The 25035-nt window shown below is 33.0% G+C and overlaps 1 protein-coding gene across 3 annotated transcripts; it reads left to right on the top strand.

Annotated features, from left to right (window-relative positions):
- Positions 1-706: 706 nt before the first annotated feature.
- On the top strand, positions 707-24869 carry LOC128227255 (protocadherin-11 X-linked-like). Of its 3 annotated transcripts, none has more exons than XM_052937615.1 (6): positions 707-1040; positions 14249-17170; positions 20212-20388; positions 21613-21748; positions 22422-22446; positions 22890-23011. In XM_052937615.1, the coding sequence occupies exons 2-5, from the start codon at positions 14444-14446 to the stop codon at positions 22442-22444; spliced, it is 3063 nt and encodes a 1020-aa protein (XP_052793575.1). In that variant the 5' UTR covers positions 707-1040; positions 14249-14443; the 3' UTR covers positions 22445-22446; positions 22890-23011. The 3 variants fall into 3 exon arrangements, with proteins under 3 accessions (XP_052793575.1, XP_052793573.1, XP_052793572.1); XM_052937613.1 differs by lacking the exon at positions 22422-22446 and adding an exon at positions 22082-22106 and having other exon boundaries at positions 708-1040; positions 22890-23055; XM_052937612.1 differs by lacking the exon at positions 22422-22446 and having other exon boundaries at positions 711-1040; positions 22890-24869.
- The last annotated feature ends 166 nt before the right edge of the window (positions 24870-25035 follow it).

The following is a 25035-nucleotide window of genomic DNA, read 5'->3' as shown; positions in this document are numbered from 1 at the left end:
GTGGTGTATGTGACTGAGTTGATTCATGCTTAATGATCTACTTATTTTTAAGTTTTTGTGATAGACTAAAACTGGGTTGTACAAATGTATTACAAATTAAGGTATTACAAAATAAATTAAATTTCTTCCTTGTCACTAAATCCTTGGAATAATTTTGTTTTATTTGTAATAAAAATATCAACTATATAACCAATACATAAATTATAGCACTATAAATACTACTTTTTGTATCATCTTCATAAAAAAATGCATAACATTATTTTAAGACAATACTTTCGCCCCGTTCCAGAGTTTATATATGATTGTATGAGTAATAATTATTCTACATGCGTTATCCTGGTTTTCTACTTCTCGCTCCACTGTTAAATTTGAATGGCTCCCACACACCCTTTGGAAAGTGTTTTCATTAAGCTTACTCTAATGGAAAATAGTCATTTGTCCTAAAACAATAGATCAACCATGGTCCAAATGTTGACACTGAACTAAAATATTAAGATATATCGTCCAGTTGTATTTTATTGGCTTGTAGGCTAAAAACTACTGGGAATGGATCTGTGAAAAACAATGTAATAGATCAAAGTGACTATTTGTCACAAAAGGCATTTTTAGCTATTTTTTTTATCTGCGGACTGACGAAAGTAATGAGTCACATTTAAAACTTGGCGAAATTAACAGAAGACCAAGGTCTTGGTTTGATTTACAATGGCTTTGGTGTTTAAGAAGGCGTCATTCGTAATTAGTTTGGAAGTGATTTGTAAAAGCGAATAATATGCACCGCTAGTCAGAATGTGGTCAAAGACGGTGGATAGGGTATTTTGTGGACAAAAAATGGGCAATTATGAAATTTTGGAATTAACGGTTTTGAAAATGAAGTGTGTTATAATTATACATCATTAATGTTTTGGAAGAGTTAATACTTCAAGACAAAGTGGTTTGTGGCGCTGAACAGTGACTGAGCATTATGGATTAATTTATTGTGCACAATTCCATAATTTCCTATTTTGGATATATATAAACAATTGAAAAGACATGTAGAGGAGGTAATAATCAGGTTTATTTTTTATTTTTATTTTTACTTTTATTTTCAGAAAAATGTGTTTTGCACTCATTAATGCTCTGACTGTTAGTTTGAAGTGATCATTGTAGACAAAATGTATAATTAGAAATGAAGACCAAGACTGACCAGTAATTTATTTTAGCAAATTAATGGTCTATAAATACCAGTTCTATAATGCAGAAAGTCCACCCACAAATGCTTTTTACTTGTGCATGGAACATTAAAAAAAATATGACTCAGGGTAACATTATGATTGTTTTCTTTGCAGCTATGCTGTGGTCATTTTCAGCTCCAAAGAGTTTTATGACAAAAAATTGTAGTGTTGCCCATTTTTGTATTATTTTGTGTCATAAAATTAAGGAGAAAAAATAAAGGGCCATCATGACTCAGAGCTTTGGAAAGTAATTTTAGGGTCTAGTTTTCTTTTGGAAAGATTACAACCTTTGGTAAAGTCAGATGAAGAAGCAATAAAGTAAAATAAAAACCATGCATTGTACCTGAATTCTTCAGATTGTCTACTTTTCAAAGCAAAATTGCGATATTATTGCACAAACCTTGTCCTCTGTCGCAGCAGCGGCAATGTTGTTGTGCAAAAACGTTAACCTTCGCCATAACTCAAAAATTGTTCATGATATTCAAATGAAACTTGCTACACATGTTGCGGTAGACAATACACAAATGTATAGCAAGGGCCATGACTCTGGTCTAAATAATTGTTCAGCTACATGTATGCCCCTTTTTGACAACAGACGCAGCGCTTTGTTTCTAATATTTGTTCACTCTTAAAGGCTGGGTTTTGATTTTGTACTTTAAATTAAAAGTGCTGTGGTTGCATGCAACCTGTGAACAACTGATCATAACAGAGTAATTTCTTTTACTTAACAATGAACATAGAGAATATTGAAGTCAGGACCTGCAGTGAATAATTGATGACATTAGATCTAGATCCCAAAAGATCCAAGAAATAAATGAATAATTAGTTTCATTGCCATTAACATTAGTACCAGGTTAGCAGCCAGTGTAACAGGGGAGCTATTTGGGATGAAGACCATAGAACTAAGCAAAGATGATATTCCGGGGAAAGTGATGGCTTTACAACCATTTAGGGGCCCATAAATGAACATTATCTGCAAACATGGAATACATTTATTCACCTTTTCTTGATAATGATTTGGTATTATTATGCTCAGGCCACTATAGTTCTTGTATCTTAATTCATCATCAAAACGTTAACTTTTCCATCTTGAAACTGTTAATCCTTGTATTCCAGAAAATCATCTGTTATTCGATTATGCATGCATTGTCATATTTTGGTCATAATCGTCATTGGTGGCCGCAGCATTGCAGGTGAAGTGTAATACTTGCATCATTGTAAATTCTGGACGCAGCATTGCAGGTGAAGTGTAATACTTGCGTCATTGTAAATTCTGGATGCAGCATTGCAGGTGAAGTGTGACATTTGCATCATTTTAAATTCTGGACACAGCATTGCAGGTGAAGTGTGACATTTGCATCATTGTAAGTTCTGGCCGCAGGATTGCAGGGAAAGTGTTACATTTACATCATTGTAAATTCTGGTTGCAGCATTTTCATCATTATTAATTCTGGCCACAACTTTGCAGGTGAAGTGTAACAATTGCATCAATGTAAATTCTGGCTGCAGCATTGCAGGTGAATTGTAACATTTGTTTGCAGCAAATTGTAAATTCTGGCTGCAGCATTGCACAAGAAGTGTAACATTTGCTTTAATGTAAATTCCAGCCACAGCATTGCAGGTTAAGTGTTACATTTGCATCAATGGAAAAGTGTTACATGTAATCTTACAATTTAAATGCAGATCATTGGTTCGCTGTATGTAATATGATTTTGCATTTTAAAAAATATCTTAAATTATGTTTTATATGGGTGTAAATTAGTCATTGACACATTGTTATTTATTATTGTTAAATACATCATTTTCAGATTATCTTCATTAGATTTCAATGAGATGTGAGCATTTTTTGTGGCTTTATGTAATTGTGTAAATTTTTGTAGTGATGATTGTTTAATTGAGTGTAAAGAACATTGAGATAAAAAATTAATGGAATAATTTTACAAACAAGAATCGATGAACATTAAAGGTGGCTTAAATGTGATTTGTAATTTTAATATCATATTATTTACATTCTAAAATGACCTGCCAGCAAGTGGAGATGGCAAATAGGTTTGATTAAATTCCATGTGTATTTCGGGGGCAGTCATTCATGGCATCTAAATTTTCACATCTCTATTAGTAGTTTAGTAATTTCAGAACATCAAAAACATGCGACCACAAAAAGATTTTAACAATCCTATCAAAGTTCGATTTATATTGAGAATAAATCATAATGCTCCAAAAACTCTTTTTAAACTCTTTTATGTATGACTAAGAACAAAGTATCAAAAACTGAAATCACATTTTAAAAAATGTTCACTGATTTGACATTAAATACTGTCAGTAATGGAGCATTAATTTTGTTCTCCTTTGACTGTATGAATTTGTTCCACAAGATAAAATCTTAACTGAATATGACCTATGACTTGTATTATATATCCGGTATGGTTAAAAACATCATGTAAACACTCATTATTACATATTACAAAATAATTGTTCTTTTCGGGTTTTGTTGAATTTTATCGGAAGCACCATGAGTTAGTAACTGTGAGATCGTCGAAGACATTTCACAAATGACTTGCCCGATTCCGTCCTTGATCAGTAATCAAAATTAAACACTGATGACAGCTAAATTCAAATTAGCAACATTTTTGGTAATCATTCCTTCTTTGTTTGTCAATTCATTTCGACAATGTTTCGAAACCATTCATCTTTATTACATCAACTTTCTACCTCCATCAAGAAGGTGTGATCCTCATGAAAATTATTGAACTAAAAATGATGAAGATCCTATCTTGAAAAATTAAAAAGATAATTGTTGCAAGATCTCACAATGTCAGTTATAAATCCACACTTTATATCGGGAATAAAGTCGCGTGCAGCCACACGTAACTGCCACATCTTACCAATCCCTCCCTCGTCAACAAAAGAATTAAAGAACATATCGGACCATCTGTTTAGGAGTTGCTTAAGATTCCTGACTTGTTCTTTGATGCTGAACCTTAAAATAACGAACCAATCTCATGCTCCATTGAGCCGTGCGAAATAAAATCCATAATATAAAATATTATTTGCGGCTTACTGTATTAGAATATTAAATTTATTATATATCATGTGATAATTTGTACCATCGTCGTCGACTTTTACTTTTGTTAGCATTTCAATACATTTGGACTGACAGGTGGTGATTGCGTGTATTCAACATCAGTATCGATGGTAGGTGTCGATCATAAGTATGTGTTCATTTCGCGCTCGTTGTGTGGCATTAATGCATTATATTAAAATATAAGATAAAGTATACTCGGTATTTCAAACTGCAAGCATTTAATTCTATGGTGCATGACTGAATTATTTTTCAAATAATTGAGTCTTTAGAAATTATGATTTGAAAATGTTCTCACCGTCGTACGTGACAGTTAATACTGGGTTAAGATTAGAAGAATAAGAAAGAATCAATTTTAACGTGATTGTAAATCATAAAGCAAAAATAACAGCAGGGCATGCTGCCTGTGGAGGGGAAATGTTCAAAATTTTGGCGGTTATTATTAAATAACAATAACCTTACTTTGTTGCAACGAACTGTCTCTTTTAGAAGTAAATAACTTTGTTTACATAGCGTAAAGCACGGTCAAAAAACATATTCTTTAGGTGAGCATACTGTTTTGGGAAATTTATTAGCCTTGTGAACTTCATATGAATGTAAATATTTGAATTCAAATTATGTGGGAAAATGAAACATTCATTTATTCTTTATACAGTGGAATATTAACTCTTTTAGGAGTTATTAGTCATGACTATTCCAGTAGACTAAAACAAGTGTCAGAATTGAGGAAAGGATAACGCATGTACGTGAATCGCAATCGCAGACATTATGACGTTAGCGAAGATGGAACTTAAATATTTGGTATTATTATAGTATAATTTTGTGAATCGGAATATTGTTATGCAGTAGTGGTGTTGGAAATTGAGAAACTTAAATACATGAATGCGGATATGATGCAGTGATCTTTGTAAGTAAAGTTTTAAGTCAGCTTAGATTTTTTTAGGTGGAAATAATTATAACATAAAGAAAAACATTGTTAATATTTTAGATGGTACTACTAACATTGTAGGAATGTTCAATTAAATGTCATGTTTGAGATGTTCATGTTTGTTAGTCATTTACCTGGGCATTGTTACAAATTAGAAAAGAAAACTGTGTAACCACTTATTACCAAAGACACGTTAATTTTATTTTATGTCCGTTCTTGACTTATTGCCCCTTGTTTGGGCCCAAATATAGACATCGGAACCACTCTGTCAATATGTCAGCTGGCTCGGCTGAAAAGATGGTGATTTACCTATCATCTCTGTATTGACGGTTTTAAGATGTCACGATGTTCTAATGTTCACTTCGTAGTTTTAATGTTGTATGTGTATGGAATGGCGTCAAACATTTATCACAGTTTTTTGACACGTCGGGCATAAAGTCTTGACCATATTGTATTGACAGAACCAAAAATTGGCGGTCAATCTGCTCTGAAAGAATTAAATGAACCTTCGTCATGCAAAGTGGACAATCTAGAGCCAGTTGTTTGGTAAATAAATTTTCGATAATTGACGGTGAAATTATCAGGTCATTGAGACTTGCCCGGGGCGATTTTAAAAATGTCGGGGAGGGGACTATATGTTTTAATCTTGAATATTTCGTATAAATGGACATTGATAAGGTTCATAATGTCAGAAATACAATTTATTGAGATTTTATCAAAAAGGAAATATTAATACAAAAATGAAAAGTGAGAAATTGATAGAAATGTTTTTCATGTGGTATGCATGGTGAAAGTTTACTAAATGATTTTGTACTACGAAAGTAACTGGTACAGCGATTTAAGTCCTTTGTAAATGAGCAAAAAGAAACATGCATTTATATATGAGTCATAAAATAAACATGGCTACTATAAGATAAAAACACATCTACTAAAAAAATGTTCGTTGAAAATTGTTGAATCTTTTTTTTTTTTAAAGGGGGATAATTCAGCCAGATATATTATTGCAATTGTTGGAATCATGCATGTTTATTAAAAATGTGGATAAAACTGCACTGACATTGTTGAATATCAATAAATAGGCTGTTATATTTAGAGTACTGCTCTATTCATATGATTCATATATCTGCTAATTAGATGTTTAATATTTGATTAAAGGCTGCTGCCAGAAATTGGGATTTCTTAATTAATACATCGGAGAGGTGTTCTATTGTCAGGATAATTGAATAATTTGCCACAATAGTGAGACAACGTTGAGTATAAACCCGGCTATAAATGGGAGGGAGATCATAATATATATGAAGAACCTTGTGCTAATATTAAGTAGGTTGGGGGAAATATTAATTTTTTCATATTATACCTTTCATTATCTTGTTATTATTTAGGCATTATTGAAACAAAGGCATTGTCAGAGTCTTTCAGATGTTGTATATATTGGCTGTTCACTGCATCTATAAAACAGAATCATTGCATATTTAAGAAGTTGAAAAGAATAAAAATGAATTTAGTATATTCTTTGTTTTTGATTGATAACATTTGAAAATACCTCCAATGTCCATCACATTAAGGCCTATAATGCAAATTTAATAATAAGAAAAAATCCCAAAAGATTAGTGATGACCATTTTTGACTCGTTCACATTAAATGTGATTTATAGCCATAAATCTAAATTTATCATAATTTATATCCAATTTAGTTGGGATATATTTAATACAGTATGGGCAAACAAAGATTGTTACCTATTTAAAGTCATAAGCAGCTTTTTAAGAGTCTATGTGGATACTGATAGGAGTAATTTGAAGTTATTCTCATAGGCTTACTAAGGACCCTTAATCCCGGTGACAAATCCCCGAGTTTTCACTAAGGGATTTGGGATGTTTGAACAATTCTCCATTACTATGATAGTGGTCAGCCAAGAGGCTTTATGGTAAAGTTTGGCTAATGGAACTAAATGGACAAAAATCCACCAGTATATTGTGTTTAAAAAATTATGGTAAAGTCCGCAGTTGCTAAGTCTGCCGTTGTCTCTGTTTGTATTATTTTCGGTGAATTTTGGTGGTGAATCATAAGGATTGTGTAGGAGTGTTGTAAAATTCTTAGTGGAACTGAATACTCAATGTGCTGCGTTTTCTTTGAAAAATATATAAGATTATCAAGATTTGTATAAGAGTTCAGTATATTCCAGAAGTGGTTGTATATCACTGGATGACCAGTCGTTTGTTACCCTTACCCATTAGGCAATTTGATCTTGAATAAATGGATGTTTTAAATTTATAAAAAAAAATCAGCCCTTAATTATTTACATATAGTGTGCTGTACCAGTGGAAGCAGCTGAACACTTAGTTAGGTGGACTGACCATTGTCTGCCCCCTATGTCCACTTTCTCACACCTAGTTGGTATACCTGGCCCCACAATCCCGTCAACTTGTCCATGAACATTGATGGTGGCGTAATGTTGACATCGGTTATAGTGACATAATTACGTTGTAATTTGCTAATGACATGATAATTACTTTACAATTCAACAATATGAGCGTGCTGATTGTTTCTGACAAGCAGTAAAGTCGTAATAATTTCAAACATTTATGTAACATGCCTTGTGTAAAAGTTTTCAGCAAAATTGGCTGTAATTTTTGGAATGAGCTAATCATTTATCTCTTGACGAAAGTATTATTGGCAAGCAAGTCTAGCACCTTTTTTTTCAAAAATTTTGAATTAGCCCATTTTGTGTTTAACATTGTAATTATTTTGTACTTGGCTATGGGGTAAGATGGGTTTTTATAAAGATTTTCAAAACATATTTTTCATGGCTTTTCCTTTGAACTCAAATGATCTGTATTGATTAAAAAAAGCTTGAAGTTTTATATTTTACATTAAATTAATTTTGAAGAGATCGTAGAAATTGTTAAATGAAGTTGAGACTAGATAAAAACATGTTTCAATTTACAAGTCAAAATATTGTGGACTAGTTAATCGCTTGACCACAGAAACTGAAAACCAGTTTTCATCAACCATGTTTAAATCTGCTCTCAAATTTCATCCTATCCATGTGTGCTTAGAATACGTTTAAGGTGACGAGGGTGTGAAAGGTGTGATTGACGTGTGAATCGTGCTGCATCCTCGTCTATACATCGTAGTGGACTCGTATTGTCCCTCTCAGCAAGCTACATGCCAGCGTAAATAGTCCAGCAGTAATTGCATTGACCAGACCTTGTTAGCTTTGACACATGCTTCAAATAACCTCAATATTGAAGCTTAAAATTGAAAACTTTTTACCTTTTTGAATTTTTCTAAATATTCAAATTACTTGAAAATATTAAAGAAAAGGGAAGAAGCTTGTTACACGATCGCATGGTCAACTCAAGCAGCTGGTGAGCGAGGGGACAGGGCTAGGATCAAGCGGTCATTGGGCTTGGGGTCAGAGGTCAGGTACCCCAGGTAGGGGGTCAGGCCAGGTCCAGGGAGCTAGCAGGGACAAGTGGGGTCGGCATATTGTCAATTAAAGCAAATTACCAGTCATGGGAGATTCAATTAGCACAAATTGGATTTTAATATGAAAATTGATCAAGGTGACAATAAAGTCATTATCATTTCCAATTCAAGACTTGGGTATCTTCATTTTTTGCAGGTTACAATTTTTAAATGTTTAGATGTTTCAAATGGCCGGTCCTGCAGAATTATTTTTTCTTCATAACTTGAAATTATTGAAGTATTTATAGTTACTGCATCTACAACCAGAGTTATTTAAGCACTCTGGTATGTGCTTCAGTTAAAGGGTGTACAGTGTCCATCATGTCACAGGTAGTGGGTCAGACTTTAACTGTTGTTATACCATGTTGCCCACAATGTTCAAAAACCATCACATGAATATAAGTAAATAGCAGTGTTATTTATTTGCATGCTAGTTATTGAGTGGTTAAACTCCGCCTACTTGTTGTACCGTATACCATTCTGATATGAGACTTAATATCCAAACAAAAAACAATGGAAACATGAAATTATTACATAAAGGGGTTGTAAATTGTTGAAGTGAAACTTGTCAAATGATTTAAACCTAAGAAATTTCATTTCAACTGTTCTTGTCTCGTGTCAGTGTTTACCGCCTAGTACTTCATGTCTACATTATTATAGTGCAGTAGAAATGCTAGACGGACATTGCCTAATATCCGAGATAAATCGCTACATTGGTGTAACGTTGTCCACAACTTTGAAACGTTTGTAAACATGGCGTGATTAATAACTTGATACTTTTCATATATGTTCATGTCATTTGATCAACAACAAAATTTGCTTCCTTTCTTTTGAAAGAAAATATTGTTTCATATCTTTCATATTGATATGGCTTATGCAAAAGGTCAAATATACTTAGATTTATAAATAAAACCAAAGCAGGAGATTCCTTTCAAAATAAAATATGTCATTAAAACAAATCTAAAGCTAAAAAGTACTTATATCAGTAAGAATTCATCAGAAATAAATCTTAAATCGAAGAATTATAGTCAATGACTTAATTCATATCCGACACAAAAAACTAATTAATGATGCTGCGTCTGTCAGGAAATGATATGTGTGATATTGTAACATCATTGGTCATGTTGTCGTGGTAACACTATTCTCCAATCACGGAAATCTGAGACCTTGCTATTGGTCATGTTACCTGTATTACTTCGGAACTTCGAATTTCATTGGATGAGGGTGTTGTTCTTTTTTAGAACCTCTGCTGCAATAATCATATTTTGGTTTAGAAAATTCACATGTCATTTTATGTGATCGCTGTGTGTAATGTATTAACAAATAACATGGATATTTAGGAATTATACTGATCATGCTTAGTCAGCTAGCTGTAATGAGAATTCCGTGCCACAACGAGGTAAAAAGACAAAGATGGTATAATTAATGGTTTAATATCAGCTTCTCTAATGACTGCGACACAGATTTCAGTGTAATTTGTCTTAGCGATGGACACCCGCAACCTTGTATCGTTGACACGCGTATTAGAACCCCATAAGACCAAAAGTGTTAACTTGATGGAATACATAGTGCGGTCGGGGGGATCTCTCTTGACAGTTTTGGTATGCTACTCCATAATTTGTTTGTTGAAATCATAACTTGCCTGTATCATATCTAAGGCTATCTTGTTCCCTTTTCTTCCGTGGATGTGTCAGGAGATAAAATATATTAATTTGACTTCTTAGCTTCTTACGAGCCATTACGGCATTTCGCTTTTCTTCATGGATCAGGTTAATTGTCTCTGAAAGCCCAAGGATCAGCTGTAAAGCCTTCCATCAAATGTGCAATTGAAGCGAGTAATGTTTTCGTCAGTTTTTGGATACAATTTCGGGACAATTACATCTTAAAAGGAAATTTGTAATATTGATTGATTTTCATCGCAGGATAAGAAGTGCACATCAGAATACTTTGCGGTAATTGATTTGACGTTGACTCGAATTTGATAACAGTGACATAAATGGTTTATCAGAGGAGCATTAAAAACTTGTTAAAATTCAATAAAATTGTGTTTTGTGGCTTTAAATTGAATATTTTGCCGATTCCTGTATTTGTTCAGACATGAAAAAAATGCTTCAATTTTTTTGGTTACACAGACAGTAATATGAAAGTCAATTTTTACAACCCCCTACATGAAGAAATTATTATGCACAAAAATGATATCTCAATTTTTCTTTTAAAATGTTAAAGAATTCATGTACTCTACTTAATGCTATAATTTACTCACTTTAATCTGAAAGCAAACGTTGATCGGAACTCAAAGGGTATGAAACATCGCCGATTTCAAAAAATGCCATGACAATCTTAGCATTGTTCCTTTTATCATAATCCAACACTCAGAATTTGAAAAAAACTGTAACCTCTTCTTTAGCGATAGTATAGGACCTTCTTTCCAAGAGAAGATTAGAATACAATTGGACGTTTATTTATTACCAATATAGAACATGGTAATGATTTTGGAGCAAGTTATAAGGCCGAAGTTTAAGGGTATAAGATCACCTTTCTTGGTTACTATAAACCTTTCGTTGCTAGATGGACGAAATTTGGACCTTTACTCAATGGCTTTTACTTAAAAGCCAAGATCATGGAATACTTTGTCAGAAATTTGGTCACTTTATACTAAATTTGCAAGGAATTAAGTGACCATTGTTGTATAAAGATAATGTGATTAATAAATGGACATTTTGTTAAAACTAGGTTTGTGGATGACTGTGATTATTTGACCCTAGTCTGATCCAATGTCATTAGCACATTGTTGTTTTGCATCCTACTGCAAGGACAGTTTGACCGATAGAAACTGACCATTTTCTATATCATAGGAAATATTCTTTGATCTAGTTAAAGTAAGATTTTCTAAGGTACTAAATGTCATATGAAAAATACTCCAATTAAGTCAGAGGCAAATATGTATAATTCATAAAAAAGCAATTACGTTAATAATTGATAATCAAAATGTTGCATCATCGTCATAGGTTGCATGTCTGTGTTTTTATAAGAAATTAAAAGAATCTGGGATAATCTGTAGTACAAATAAATTAGTTAGATCCCCAAAAGAGTAGTGTATCTGGGTTACAATAGGGGTAGTTAGCCAAGGTGTTGGGGAAACAGTAGCAGATAATTGTGATAATCCGCTTGGACATCCATCAGGAATTAACTGTTGCATCATTGGATAAGCCGAAATTCAAATAGATCAGTGTCAGGGTCCCTCAGGATTGGGAGATTTCGGAGATAGGGTGGGGCTGATCTTGTATATCATAGTATATCTCAGATTGGGGGTCAGGGATTTTCACTCTTGGAATCAGTGTCACAATTATCTGTTAGTTAGTATTGTTGAATTTCACTTTGTTTGTTCAGTTTTAGGGTCTAAATCTAGTATGAATGGAATTGATAAGAACTGTACTGTTTGGTAATTAGTTTATATGAAATGATACTGTAATATTTTTGTTGGAATAATAATGGATATAATGTAGTACATTGTAAACATGACAGACTGTTGACAGATGCCTTTCAAAACAAGTGATATTTTTACCACTTAATTTAATGAAACTTGGCCAAAATATCCAAAAAGTTGTTACTTGCGCCAAAACAAAAATATTGAATATATAGAAGTGATTGGTAAATTTAGAGACAGATGCTTCTTATTGGTTTTATGGCATAAAACGTAAATATAGGTGTCTTAGAGGATTATTGAATTACTGATGACAAGATTGGTTATTGATTTGGGGACAATGCTGTTGTTTATTTCTGGCACTCTTGTTTGCTACAGTTTTGCTATGTTTTTAACTGTCTGACAAGTGTTCAGACGATTCCTGTTAAAACTTAAAGAATTGCCTTTTAACAGAAGTATGATTTAGAGACAAATCTAATAGTTTTATTGTATTGGTTTTCAAATCTTAAAAAAACAAAACAGGTGTAGCTACATGACTTTCTTACAAGTTAATGTGGATGTTAAATTAACATATTCTACAATTATCAATTTTTTAAAAGATATATTTTGAATAAAAGGTGTTATCAATTAATTCAATTTAATATATAAAATAATTAAAGGCATTTTAACAACACATGTGAAACATTTATGATTCTTTTTATGTTTAATCAGATAATATACATCTACTACAATTAATAAACAATTCATGGTATGGTAATTAGTCGTTGGAAAAAGATATAAGAAAAAATAAGATATACCCAAGATAAGAAAATCTTAATTTTTCAATAATTTAAAGAATTTCATCTAGTCCACCCAAATTAACAATTGATTGTTTAAGTTTCCTTTTGTAGACTTTCAATTGAAATTGTGATCAGTGGTCAGTGTATTAATTGCAATTGTTAACACTGATCACTGAGGTGTTCAATTAACAGTTCGCTGATTGCAATCTTGGCTCTAATTACTTAAATTTGAAGCTGTGAAAAATTGCATTTATTTCTCAAGACAACAAGCTTAAGCACATGTCAGTAAGCTTTCACAGCTAGCTTTTGGATTAAGAAGTAAATTGCGTCTTAGTGCCATTTTAATAATTATATATAAAAAGAAATGTTTTGATAACTGGCACACTTTCATTAAGTTTGATTGCAATTTGTTCACATGCAAATTAAGGTATTAGGATAATAGGAATATTTGGAACTTAATCAGTTTTACAGGTAAAGTATTTTTTCAGAAAAATTAGACAGCTTTTATAATCTATTTAAATCTACATGTATGTATATAAAAAAATGTTTAAACTGAACATTTTTTTTTTTAATTTCTCTTGTTTGTGGTATAAAATCATCAGAGAGAGTAAGGAATCATCTGGCATTAAATTTCATGTATATAATAAATCAGTATAATATTATTGTCATAATATCTGTATGAAAATCTTAACTTAGGCATTATTCTGAGTTGATTGTAAGCCTGATGTTTATTTGTTGATTTAATCAGCCATGTTTCCATTGTCATTCTAAATATTACATAACAAAACTCACAAAATCTCTGAGTGGATCTTAGTTGAAGTGTAAATTATCTCAATTGCCTGCTGTGCACGCTCCATTAGGCTCTTCTAAGCTCCTCCCACTTAAATCCTACAGCTTGGTTCTGATTGGCTGCTGCTCTGTCACCACACCTGTCAATCATGTAATTGTCCACTGTGCTATTACAGAGTGGTCAGGTGAATGAAATTCAGTAGAGTGGACAGCTAGTGATTTGAGGGCATAATACCTTTATGAGAACAGGTGGAAATTACTTGGGTGTTTTACATGTAGGATAAATATTTTATCATTGTGCACTCTGAAATCCTAGAGGGAGATGGCTAATACAGATTGTCTGTGATGCAACTGCTGTGATAAAAATATTGTTCCAAAAATTTGTCAGCTTGGATACAGAATGGTCAGTTGTGCTTTAGAAAATAGTAGTTTGAGATGAACTTAGTGTTAGGGTGTTTAGATAACGAGCAAATTTATTTCAATAAAAATAAATAGTATCATTTTCTGAGATAAATGTATACTTATTAATAATAAGAAATGACAATGTGTTTTATTGTCTGTTTTCAGATCCTGCTACCTGTTTCGTTTGCTATGAATGTGTAAGATCATCCCGACATATAAAGCGCTAGACTGTGTCACACTCTTTACCCATTTTCGTGGCCTTTCGCTTCGTGTTTCATTTTATGTGTGGATCAACCAATGACTTAGTACCAAGACATTTGTGACTGAACTTGTGTGTATTAGAGGAAGAGAGAGAGAAATATGGCACCTCTAGTGTATATGTTAGTTGGTGTGTTCGTGTGTGCATCTGCGCAGGAGAGTACAGTGAATTACTCTCTACGCGAGGAACAAGATGCCTTCACCTACGTTGGGAATGTTGCCCGAGACAGCCAGCTCTATGGAAACGTGACCATGGAAGTCTTCCAACGAATGAAGTTCCAGCTCTTGACCCAGGGAAACGAATATGCAGCTATGTTTAGTATTGACGAGAGTGCTAGCACCTTAAGGACTGCAGTTCAACTTGACCGGGAAGTCATCTGCCCAGATTCCATTGAATGTGTTCTTGTGTTCAATGTGGCTGTATATTTGAAGGACTCTATTACAAGTGTTCTGGATTTATACAAAATCATCAAAATTGAAGTAACAATCGACGATATCAATGACAATGCCCCTGAATTTCCCAATGATGAAGTGACCATTGTCATTTCTGAGAACTCCGGAGTCGAGACTGAACATTTCACGAATGGAGCTATTGACTTGGACAGAGGGGCGAATAACTCAGTACAAACTTATGTTATGCAGCCACCAAATGAAATGTTTGGACTGAAAGTTCTAGAAAATGGAGATGGAACAACAGACTTGAACATTGTTGTGAAGTACCCACTTGATCGTGAAAGCAGACATTTCTACCAGCTTGTAATTTCTGCTATAGATGGCGGCAGTCCACCGCGAACCGGTTCGGTGAAAATCAACATAACAATCAGCGACCAGAATGATAATTCACCAGTGTTCTCAAAATCATTGTACAATGTAACAGTTGAAGAAAACATTCCAGTAAATTCCACCATTGTGCACGTCAATGCCACAGATGCTGATGCAGAAGATAATGGGCTAGTAGCTTACAGATTTAGTTCCAGAACTTCTAGCAAAATTACTGACGTTTTCGATATTAATAGTGAAAGTGGTGAAATAACATGCAAGTCTGTGTTGAACTTTGAAGACGATCAGAAATGGACTTTCAAAGTGGAGGCTTTTGATAGTGGCAGTCCAGCTAAAACAAGCACCGTATCTGTTATAATAAATGTTCTGGACATTAATGACAACTACCCTCAAATCAATATCAACCTACCACCCGGCGGTACGAAGATTTCGGAAGCAGCTAGCCCTGGAAGTTTTGTTGCTCACGTGGCTGTTTTTGATCTGGACAATGCGGGACAAAAAGAAATCAGTTGTATGGTGATTGGAGATGATTTTCGACTGGAGGACTTTAAGCTGAAAAACAACTACAAAGTGATTGTAAACAAGCCTTTAGATCATGAGGTCAGAGACAGTTACGAAGTTACTATTGAGTGTTCAGATAATGGAGTTCCACCTAACAAAAATGATACTAGCTTTATTGTGAAAGTTGAAGATGTGAATGACAATTTCCCAGAATTCAAGAAAGATACTTATGAGCTGACCATCCAAGAGGAGGTTTTCCAGTCTATGATTGTAAAAGTTGAAGCCACTGACAAGGACTTTGGAAATAATGGCAAAATTATATACAAACTTGAACCAGGGTCAGATCAGAGGTTCACAGTAAATTCTAATACCGGACTTGTTACAGCAAACTCAGTCTTTGACAGAGAAACTGATCCTAGAATTATTCTCCATGTACTGGCAGTTGATGCTGGGGACCCCGCTCTCTCTTCAACCGCTACTGTTGTTATCAATATCACAGACATCAATGATAATGCTCCAAGGTTTTCGTCCAATCCTCTCAACATCCTCATAATGGAAAGTGAGCCATTCCAGTCAGTGAATTTGAACGTGACTGATCCAGATTTGGGTTTAAATGGCCAGTTCACATTGACCTTCCCAAAGAATGACTATCTGGCTGAATATTTCGAATTCAACTCAGTTACTGGGGAAATCAAAACATTGAAGGCAATAGATAGGGAACTGATACCGTATTTTAAATTCTGGGTCAGTGCAGTTGATAACGGCATCCCTCAACGGTCCAGCTCAGCAGAGGTGGTACTTCACATTATCGATAGGAACGATAACATTCCAGCAATTACATATCCAAACAACTCGAACAATACAAAGGCCATTCCCATCTTAGCTCCAGTAGGCTTTGTCATAGCAACAGTTCAGGCTTCTGATAAAGACGACGGTTTGAACGCTCAATTGTTGTACTTCATCGATATGGGAGATACTAGGGAGATATTTAAGATGGATGTTAACACTGGACGAATAACAGTTGGTCGAGAAATGACCGAGTTGGACGCAGATACATACAAGCTGGAAATTGCTGTTCGCGACAACGGTGAACCTCAAAGAACTGCCATGGCAACTCTTAAAGTCACTGTGGAACCAGCCAACGCTACTGTTTCACCTCTGGTTGAAGAAGAGAATAAGCAGAACATCATGTTGGTCGCAGTGATTGTTGGCGTTACTACTGTGATATCCGTCTCGATTATAGTATCCATCTTCATCTTGTGTCACATTGACAAGAGAAATCGTGGAAGAAGAAATCAAGCGCCTAAACACCCTGAGGACAGATTCTACGACATACATCGAGTGGACGAGAGTATGTCAGGGTCATCAAACATCTCAAAAGATTCAGACGCAGAATTGATCAAGAAAATGAAGGCAAAGAAGGAAGTGAGTTTTTCGATTGACGAGGATTGTAGCGACGTTGGAAACAACTCGACCCTGACCAATGTAACGAGCTTCTCGACGATGAAACCTCCATACCTCTCCATGGATTACAGATCATCACCTGAGGTAAATACAGATAATATTGTGTACATACTAATATTTTATGATTTAAAAGAAATTATTCTTATGTTTATACTGCAAATTTAAGGAAAACATTTTGCGTCGCTAAGAGTACTTCCTCCTGTAAGTGGTCACTGGTATGACTAACTAAATACTCGTAACTGTGGTCAGTTAATCTATTTATTTTTTAGTGTTGTATTAAACAGGAATGTTTAAAGTTTTTCATAATTCCTATGAAAAAGACAAACATTTTATTCAGAAAGAAAAGAAAGAAATAATGTATTAAGTTCTAACAAGTTGCCATCAAATTTAATCTTGTGCAATATTTTTTTTCGTCATGACAAAAGTATGTCAAGAGTCCTTGAAAGTAAGAAACCTTTTTCATGCCCATGACGAAAGTGAAATCTCATCTTTATTACACTATTATATGATTATCAATATTTGCAGTAAAGTTTTATATTTTTGATACTCCACAGTCGATCTCGGGACCCCATCGATGATGTAGTATTTTCGTTAAAATCTGGCCAAGTCTCTCAAACTATTAAGTGTCTATTGTTGTAAGTTTTTCCGGAGGTATAAGTTTAATCCACGACGGCTCTTGATATTGAAAAATTGGAAAAAGCTTTTGAGGCATGTTTGAAAATTTTAACAATATTTTCGTTTGGTATTTTCCTGTAATTGATCATTGTAAATAAGAACATCAGGCCTCAATTATGTCATTCAATGAATTGTTTTAATACATTCTATCAATATTGCTACACGACTGAATTAGATGCAAAAATAAAACATGAAAAACATTTTAAGCTCAATTGAACTGTACGTCAGCGGAAAATTAAAATCCTTATTTTCAAGAGGGTAACTTAAGTAGTCTATTAGTGAAATACAAGAAATACATGAAAGAATAATTTAAACTCTTAGGGCAATAATTTATGATGTTTCGGTTTGTAACATTGTTAACAAAGACAGATTTTTTTATGCGTTTTATATTTCTAGCTCGAAGGTACATGGTCTCTTTCATGTACAAAAATAATACAATGATTTACAAGTAAGGATAATGATCTGAGACAATAGAAAAATAAGATGTTACCAAGATAATGCTAACTAGGCATTAAAATGATAACTTGTCATAATTTATTGCACTTTAAGACAGTACAGTTTGGCGGCTTCTTTTTGATAAAAATGTGTCCACTTTTATGAGTCTGACAATTTTAAAAATGATGTGATGTATAAAGATAGTAAAAGGACAAATCACTCTTGATATCTATAAGTTTGACTAGACATCTTTAAATGGTTGACCAATCTTAAATAAGGAAATCTACAAATTCAATGTAGTCAAAATAAAACAGAGTAGTTTATTGATTGAATAAGTTAAAACTGGTGACCTAATAATTGTATGTAAATTTGCTTGCTTTCCTATTCTGATTTATAATAATTTAAGAAAACCCTTAATACCCTAACTTAATCAGGCATAAATTAAACCATTAGAAATATGGCTGAAGTTTGATGAAATAATTTTTTTCGAGAGCATTTTCAAGTATGCATCCTGCTTGGTTTTCTAAAATGGAGATTTATTATGGTGGTTTGGTCCATTTACTTGGAGGGACAAATAAACTTTGCATAAAATACACATGATAATGTCAAAATTTGTTTACTGTTTGACTAATAGAGAGTACCAGAACCAATATAGCCAAAAGTTAATGATTTTCGCAAATATCACATTGAAGTGGCACTATTTTGAGAAGCGTGTCTTTGGAAATCTTAATGTCTGAATAAGCGGAAAAGGAAACTTAAGCATTGTAAAAACATTTACAATCTAAGTGATGGTTAAATTTATTATAATGTTTGCACTAATTTTTGCCTATCAAACATTTCACTGCATACAGTGAAAAGATGTCTTCATGGATAAAAAACAAATGTTTAAAAATAATTTTATGATCGTGTAATTGAATAATTTGTGAAAAAAATATGAAATAAGAAGAATCTTAACTTTGTTCTTAAAAGGACCGATGTATGAAAATTTGTCACATTCCATTAAATACTAGTTCAAACAGGCCATCAAAACTTTATTCTAATGACTGCTAAATCTCTGATACGAGAAGTTGAATTTATGATACAAGAAATTGATATTAAAGTCCGCTGAAGTGCTTTCGGGATCAATTCTGAATTTGCAAATTTACGGTAGTCACCCAGATAGATAACATTAGTAAGGGCATGTGACTAACGATTGCATTGAAATAGTTTAAAGAGTACAAAACTTACTTAAGCCTGAATTTAAAGGCTTCCTAATTTTACAAACATTTGAGGTCACTTCGCAAATTTGAAGAACTATTGTAAAGTCTCCATAAAAAAATTGTCATATGAAAAAAGAATGCAATAAAAATCTTATTGAAAGTCATTTTGAGGTCAGTTATATCCACAAAAGATCCATTTGTTATTGAATTAGGCATAAGAAATAAGTGTTGTAAAATAGGGTAAGACATTCTGTAATATTGTGTAAAGTCAATAAACTTATAAAGTAATTCCCAATTAGGTTTTTTGAATGTGATTTAATTATTTAACAATATTATTTAATTTATCTTAATCTACTTTTTTTGAAAATATCTATTGATCTATAAAAGTGCATTTGGAGTTACTTCTAGGGGATCATATTCAGCTTGAAAGAACTCCAATTTTGTAATACAGTATTGTTTATTATTAAAAAAAGAAGAAGTTAATTTGAAATTAATAATTGCCAAGAAACTTCTACATCATATTTCTTAACAAGAGTACCACTGTTATAAAGTGTTGAATTTTATATACATGCTGTTAAACCTAAATATTTGAATTATTTTTAATTGAAATTTTACTTTTAAAGCATTTTGGTGTTTGAAATGATATTTTGTCTTATGGGATGGCAGTAATTTTCAAATCTGCTGTAAACTAAACTAATGATCTTGAACCAATACTTAATTTTGTGAACTAAGAAAATGAAGTTTTATTAATCTATACATTATACTTACAATTATTCAGAATAACATTTATAATAATTATGTGTTTATTTTATTTAGGACACGCAATCATCAGCATGGCTCTGTAACAACACTGTATCGGACATGAATAAAACCGAAATGTACGAAAACGAGCTATCGGGGCTTACCACCAGCCAGCTGCAAGGTGCTCTAAGACACATTGCACAGGGAGGCAACTCTGACAGACTTTGGCTGCAACCAGTCAGGGAAGAACAGGTGGGTAACTTCCCTTGGATTTATAGAAACAGTCACAGTAGCTATAAAAGTATTGAACTGAGTTAAAAAAAATTATTATAATTACCGGTATCTTTTGAAATGAACTGTTTATTTAAAGAAACTGACAATTTTAGGAATCCATGATTGTCAACAATGCATTTTTTTAGTAAGATACAAAGACGGTTTTGAGCTGGTTTCACTGAGTGTTTGTGTACCCAAGGTAAAAGAAAAAAAGGACTGAGATGGCTTTATGGTACATTTAAACTTCAGAAAAGTCAACAATGCTGTCTCGTGGTATAAGGGTTTAATTTATGTTTGAGCTAGGAACAAACACTTCATTATAACAACTCGATGTTTAACTGTCTAATAGACCGAAGTGGATGAATATTCATAAGAATCGCAAACAAGCAGAACAATGTCTCCATTCGTTAAATAAAGGGATTACTGTGAGTCCTAGTGTCCGGCGCTGGGCCCGAACTTGTGGAGTCATTTCAAGTAGCGTAAATCCCCTAGTCAAGTGGTTTCAATCCATCAAATTTGCATAGAGTTCATCATTTAAATCATATGAAAAAAATTGTGAGGGCTTTTAAAAACTTAAATTTTAAAATACATATTTGGAAATGTTAAATCTGTTATTAGAATGTTTCTATAATCTTTAGTGCAGTTTTCAGTGCAGAATTTATTATCCTCATAATTAAGAAAGAAGTGCTTTAGACAGAAGCAGGTTTTTGGGAAATAAAAAAGTCGTAAAAACCCTTAAGCCACTTGTGTCCAGCTAGTGACCTTTTTGAAGATGGTAGTTTAGCAGAATGTCTAAACTGAGCTATGATCATAAAATATAATGTTTTGTTAGAGAAGTCGAATAGTTTGGGCACTTGAAAAGCGTGTTTTGATGGATGGCTCTATTATCCTAATTGGTCAAATGTTTAAAGTAGCCATTTGTAAGTGTTTAAATGTCTTTGATTTGAAACACATACAATAAATATCAGTTACACTAGCATATTACCAGAAGTCAAATAATAGTTTTAAAAACAGCCGGCCGTTAAAAAAGCTATTTCAGAAGGCTCGAAATGATGGGAATTCATTGATCATTGAAATCATCATTTCTTACATCTCTGGAGGTTTCAATGAACAGTTTAAAGTGAAAAAATAGATGAATATGCTTATTACAGATACTATTTTATATAAGCAATGCATAACCATGGCCACAATGTTATTTTTCAGACGAAACGCATGATCCTTCGAAAGTCAGAAGACAATCACAGTACAACGTCACATGACACAACAACTAGCGATAGTGGTCGAGGGGGTAGCGAGGAGGATATAAATAGTAACAGGGGACACATCTTTAGTGAATCAGGTAATTTGATTGGACAGTTTGAACTTTTGTAAATAAATATCATGTGCATTAAAGGTATTCATTGTGTGATCTAGGATAAAGAAATGATAATATCACTAGTAGAGATTAGAGTTTTGCAGCATGATAATTATTTTCAGAGTTTTGATACATCATAATTTAAATGGGCAATAAATCATATGCATAGTAAATTAAATTAATAATTCGAGGGGTGAATGTGAAAAGGTTCTAAGTGACATTAAATAAAGAAGCAGATAGAACCTTTTCACTTTCACCCCTTGAGTTGGACTACTGATAAAATGGAAACAAATTGTAATTTTCTGTGTATGTATTTAGCAAAGGGTTCTCTGGGTTTTGCGGGGTAAGTGTGAATGTAGGCCGCATGTCCCTTAAGCTTTGAAATGCGTACCCTCACAAGACTAATTGTTTTGCCCTAATGCATGGTAGATTTGAATTCGTTTTGAGTTAATTGTGTTTGTAATGTTTGATAGATTTTAGACAATAGAAATGTATACGACAGTCATAGACATGTTGTACTGCAACTAAACCAGAAATATGCTTTGTTTATTTGTGCCGATTATGAGAGATATTGTTGTAATTCTCACCTTGTCATTAATGTTTCATATATACAAGAAATTTAATAACACTATCATGATCTCTATGGTTTTAATTTTAGAGATTTGGTCAAGTACCTGTTAATGGTAAATGTTTGCACATCCATACCGTAACTAGACATGTTTTGCTTTTCACGTGTGATATTGACCTTTGTGCACCAAGCCTGTGTGACATCTGTTGTGATAATGGCGCATCTTACATGTCGCATTTTAGTTTCTCGTGATCTCTGATGCTGTCATTAGAGCTTAGACTCATCTTATATGATCATAATGATAGATATTTTAGTTTCAATATTAAAATTTCATCATAATATGAGCCATTTCATTACTAGGGCCTCTTTTTTATATCAACAAATAATATTTGTTGGCTTCAGTATATATATATATATACATCGTAGAATTAAGAACTTATTTTGTGTTCTATTTTGGTTAAACAAAAAATAATGAAAATATCTGCTTGCATAAAAAAGAACATTCATTTCTGGAGCATTAAATCAATAGATTTAACATGTGATTGATCTGCTTTTCAGAAGAAAGTCGGCAGTACATATACCAGTGCAATAATCGTCAGACCGACAAGTTGATGCCGCGCCGTCCCCCTCCGCCCATTCCAACAGAGATGTATCCCAGAAACATCAGCTTCAGCGACGACAGCGTCAACGCTAACACCACAGTAGTCAGTGGCAGGAAACTCCCCGAGCTCAGCCCGTATTCAATGTTTTACCAAACACCGCTCAAGCAGGTTGAACTTTTCACTATCAGTGGTCGGACTAAAGAAGCGATGTTGGAGTCGCAGATGACCACGCCAGGTATGCCATACTCAGTGGCGGACATTGAAGAAATGAGTGAGATCGGCCAGTGTAGAGACGATGCCAGTACGACGACGTCGGGAAGTTATACGATAAACCCTGACGATCTGTGTAACGAGATTGATGATTTATTCTTCCGAGATGTGATCGTCTGATAGTGACATAAATCACTCAAATAAAGACGCTTATAAAGGAGTGCGAACCAAACCATGTGCCAATTTTGTTACTATGTTGAATGCTTGTGTAAATTATGTTCATAGAAACACGTCATTATGTCATTGATTTGGTGCTAAGTTATTGGTCAGTATATGTCACATGATCAAAAATACCAAATTGCATTTTAATATATTAGTACACTAAAAAGTAGTGCAAAAATGAATTAAAATGTAAGGTTAAGTTTCATAATGAATTATGTGGATCTCAAATTTGAGTCCTTTTTCTGTCTCATTTTTTTCAAATTTCGATGTATCATGTACATGTATTCTGGTCGTGACCATGTGACATGTAAAGCATGTGACGCAGTCTTTGTGCTATTTGTGTTTTTTTCTGGTATATTGTTTGGAAGAAATTAAATGATGTACATGTGTATTTCGTACCAATTATTTTAGACATGAAAAAATTAATGTTATCTTGACAACAGAATTAGGTGAAAATATTTGATAAGGATCTGAAAATTGGTTAAATGTTAAGATGTAAAAAAAAAAATTCTGTAAAATAATGTTTCATGAAATTTCAAATCAAAAGATCTTAAGTTTGGAAACATATTTTTTTCCAAACAATATACCTCTATGTGTATCTCACTATCTCTGTAAGTGTTGTCTGTCTGTGAATATGTACAATATGCAACACGAGTTGTGACTAACACGTTACGTTGTGCACATCACTAAATATTACAGGCAGCAGGATTTATGAATGTGTAGCGTTAAAATCAAAGTTTTAACTTAATCAGGATATTTTAATGAGATTGAATTTGTTTGAAGTGTATGATAAATATCTACTTATGATTAAATGTGCTATTGTAAAAATTGGTTGTACGATTTCTAAATAAAAGAATCTTCAATTTACACTTTCAGATACTTATAAGGTCTAAGATTTGAACATTTTCATGAAAATAAAGATTTTGATTAAAAAAACAACATCATGCGATTTAAAAAGTCTCACTCTTTTGACTATTTTAGAAATGAAAATTTTATGTCATTTGAAATTGCATTTTATTTCGCGAATTTTGTGAGATTTCTTTCACAATGTTTTCTTAATATGATTTTAAATCACTGTATAAACTATACAGCAACATTTTATAAACTAATTGAGTCCAGTTTTAGATTATCATCTTTTAAAAAGCTTTAACTGTAACATATCTTGATATTGATTCCCTTGTCAAATTGTCCAAATATGTAAGAAAATTTTGTGAACAATTGAAATTTGTAAGAAATTTTTGAAAATGCAAATGATAATACGAAAAATAGGGTTAGTTTTATATTGTCAGGTTAATAAAATGTAGATTACAAGTATTTATTATATTTTAAAAGTATTGTAATTTTTTTATGTAAAAATTGGGCTCTTGTTTTTCTAATTTCACTTTTAACTCATATTAACTTTGTTACTTTGTTGGTATTATGTACAGTAATGTTATTGATTGTATATTTTGTTTGGAGTCGTAAAGATTCCAAATATAAATGCCGAAAAGTATTAAAAAATCTGAACAAATATTGACTTTGTTATGTCACAATAATTAGAATTGCAATTTTAATTCTTGACGTATTGTGCTGATATAGAATAATGCAGCAGTTACTTCCCTTTGCAGTGTACAGTCAAAACTCGCCATGTAAAACTCATTGGGTCGTTGGGAAAAACCTTGAAATAAAGA

Source organism: Mya arenaria, chromosome 3 (genome assembly GCF_026914265.1).
Source record: "Mya arenaria isolate MELC-2E11 chromosome 3, ASM2691426v1".
Taxonomy (NCBI): domain Eukaryota; kingdom Metazoa; phylum Mollusca; class Bivalvia; order Myida; family Myidae; genus Mya; species Mya arenaria.
Note: the sequence above shows the minus strand (reverse complement) of the source record. Positions and strands in the feature narration are given on the sequence as shown.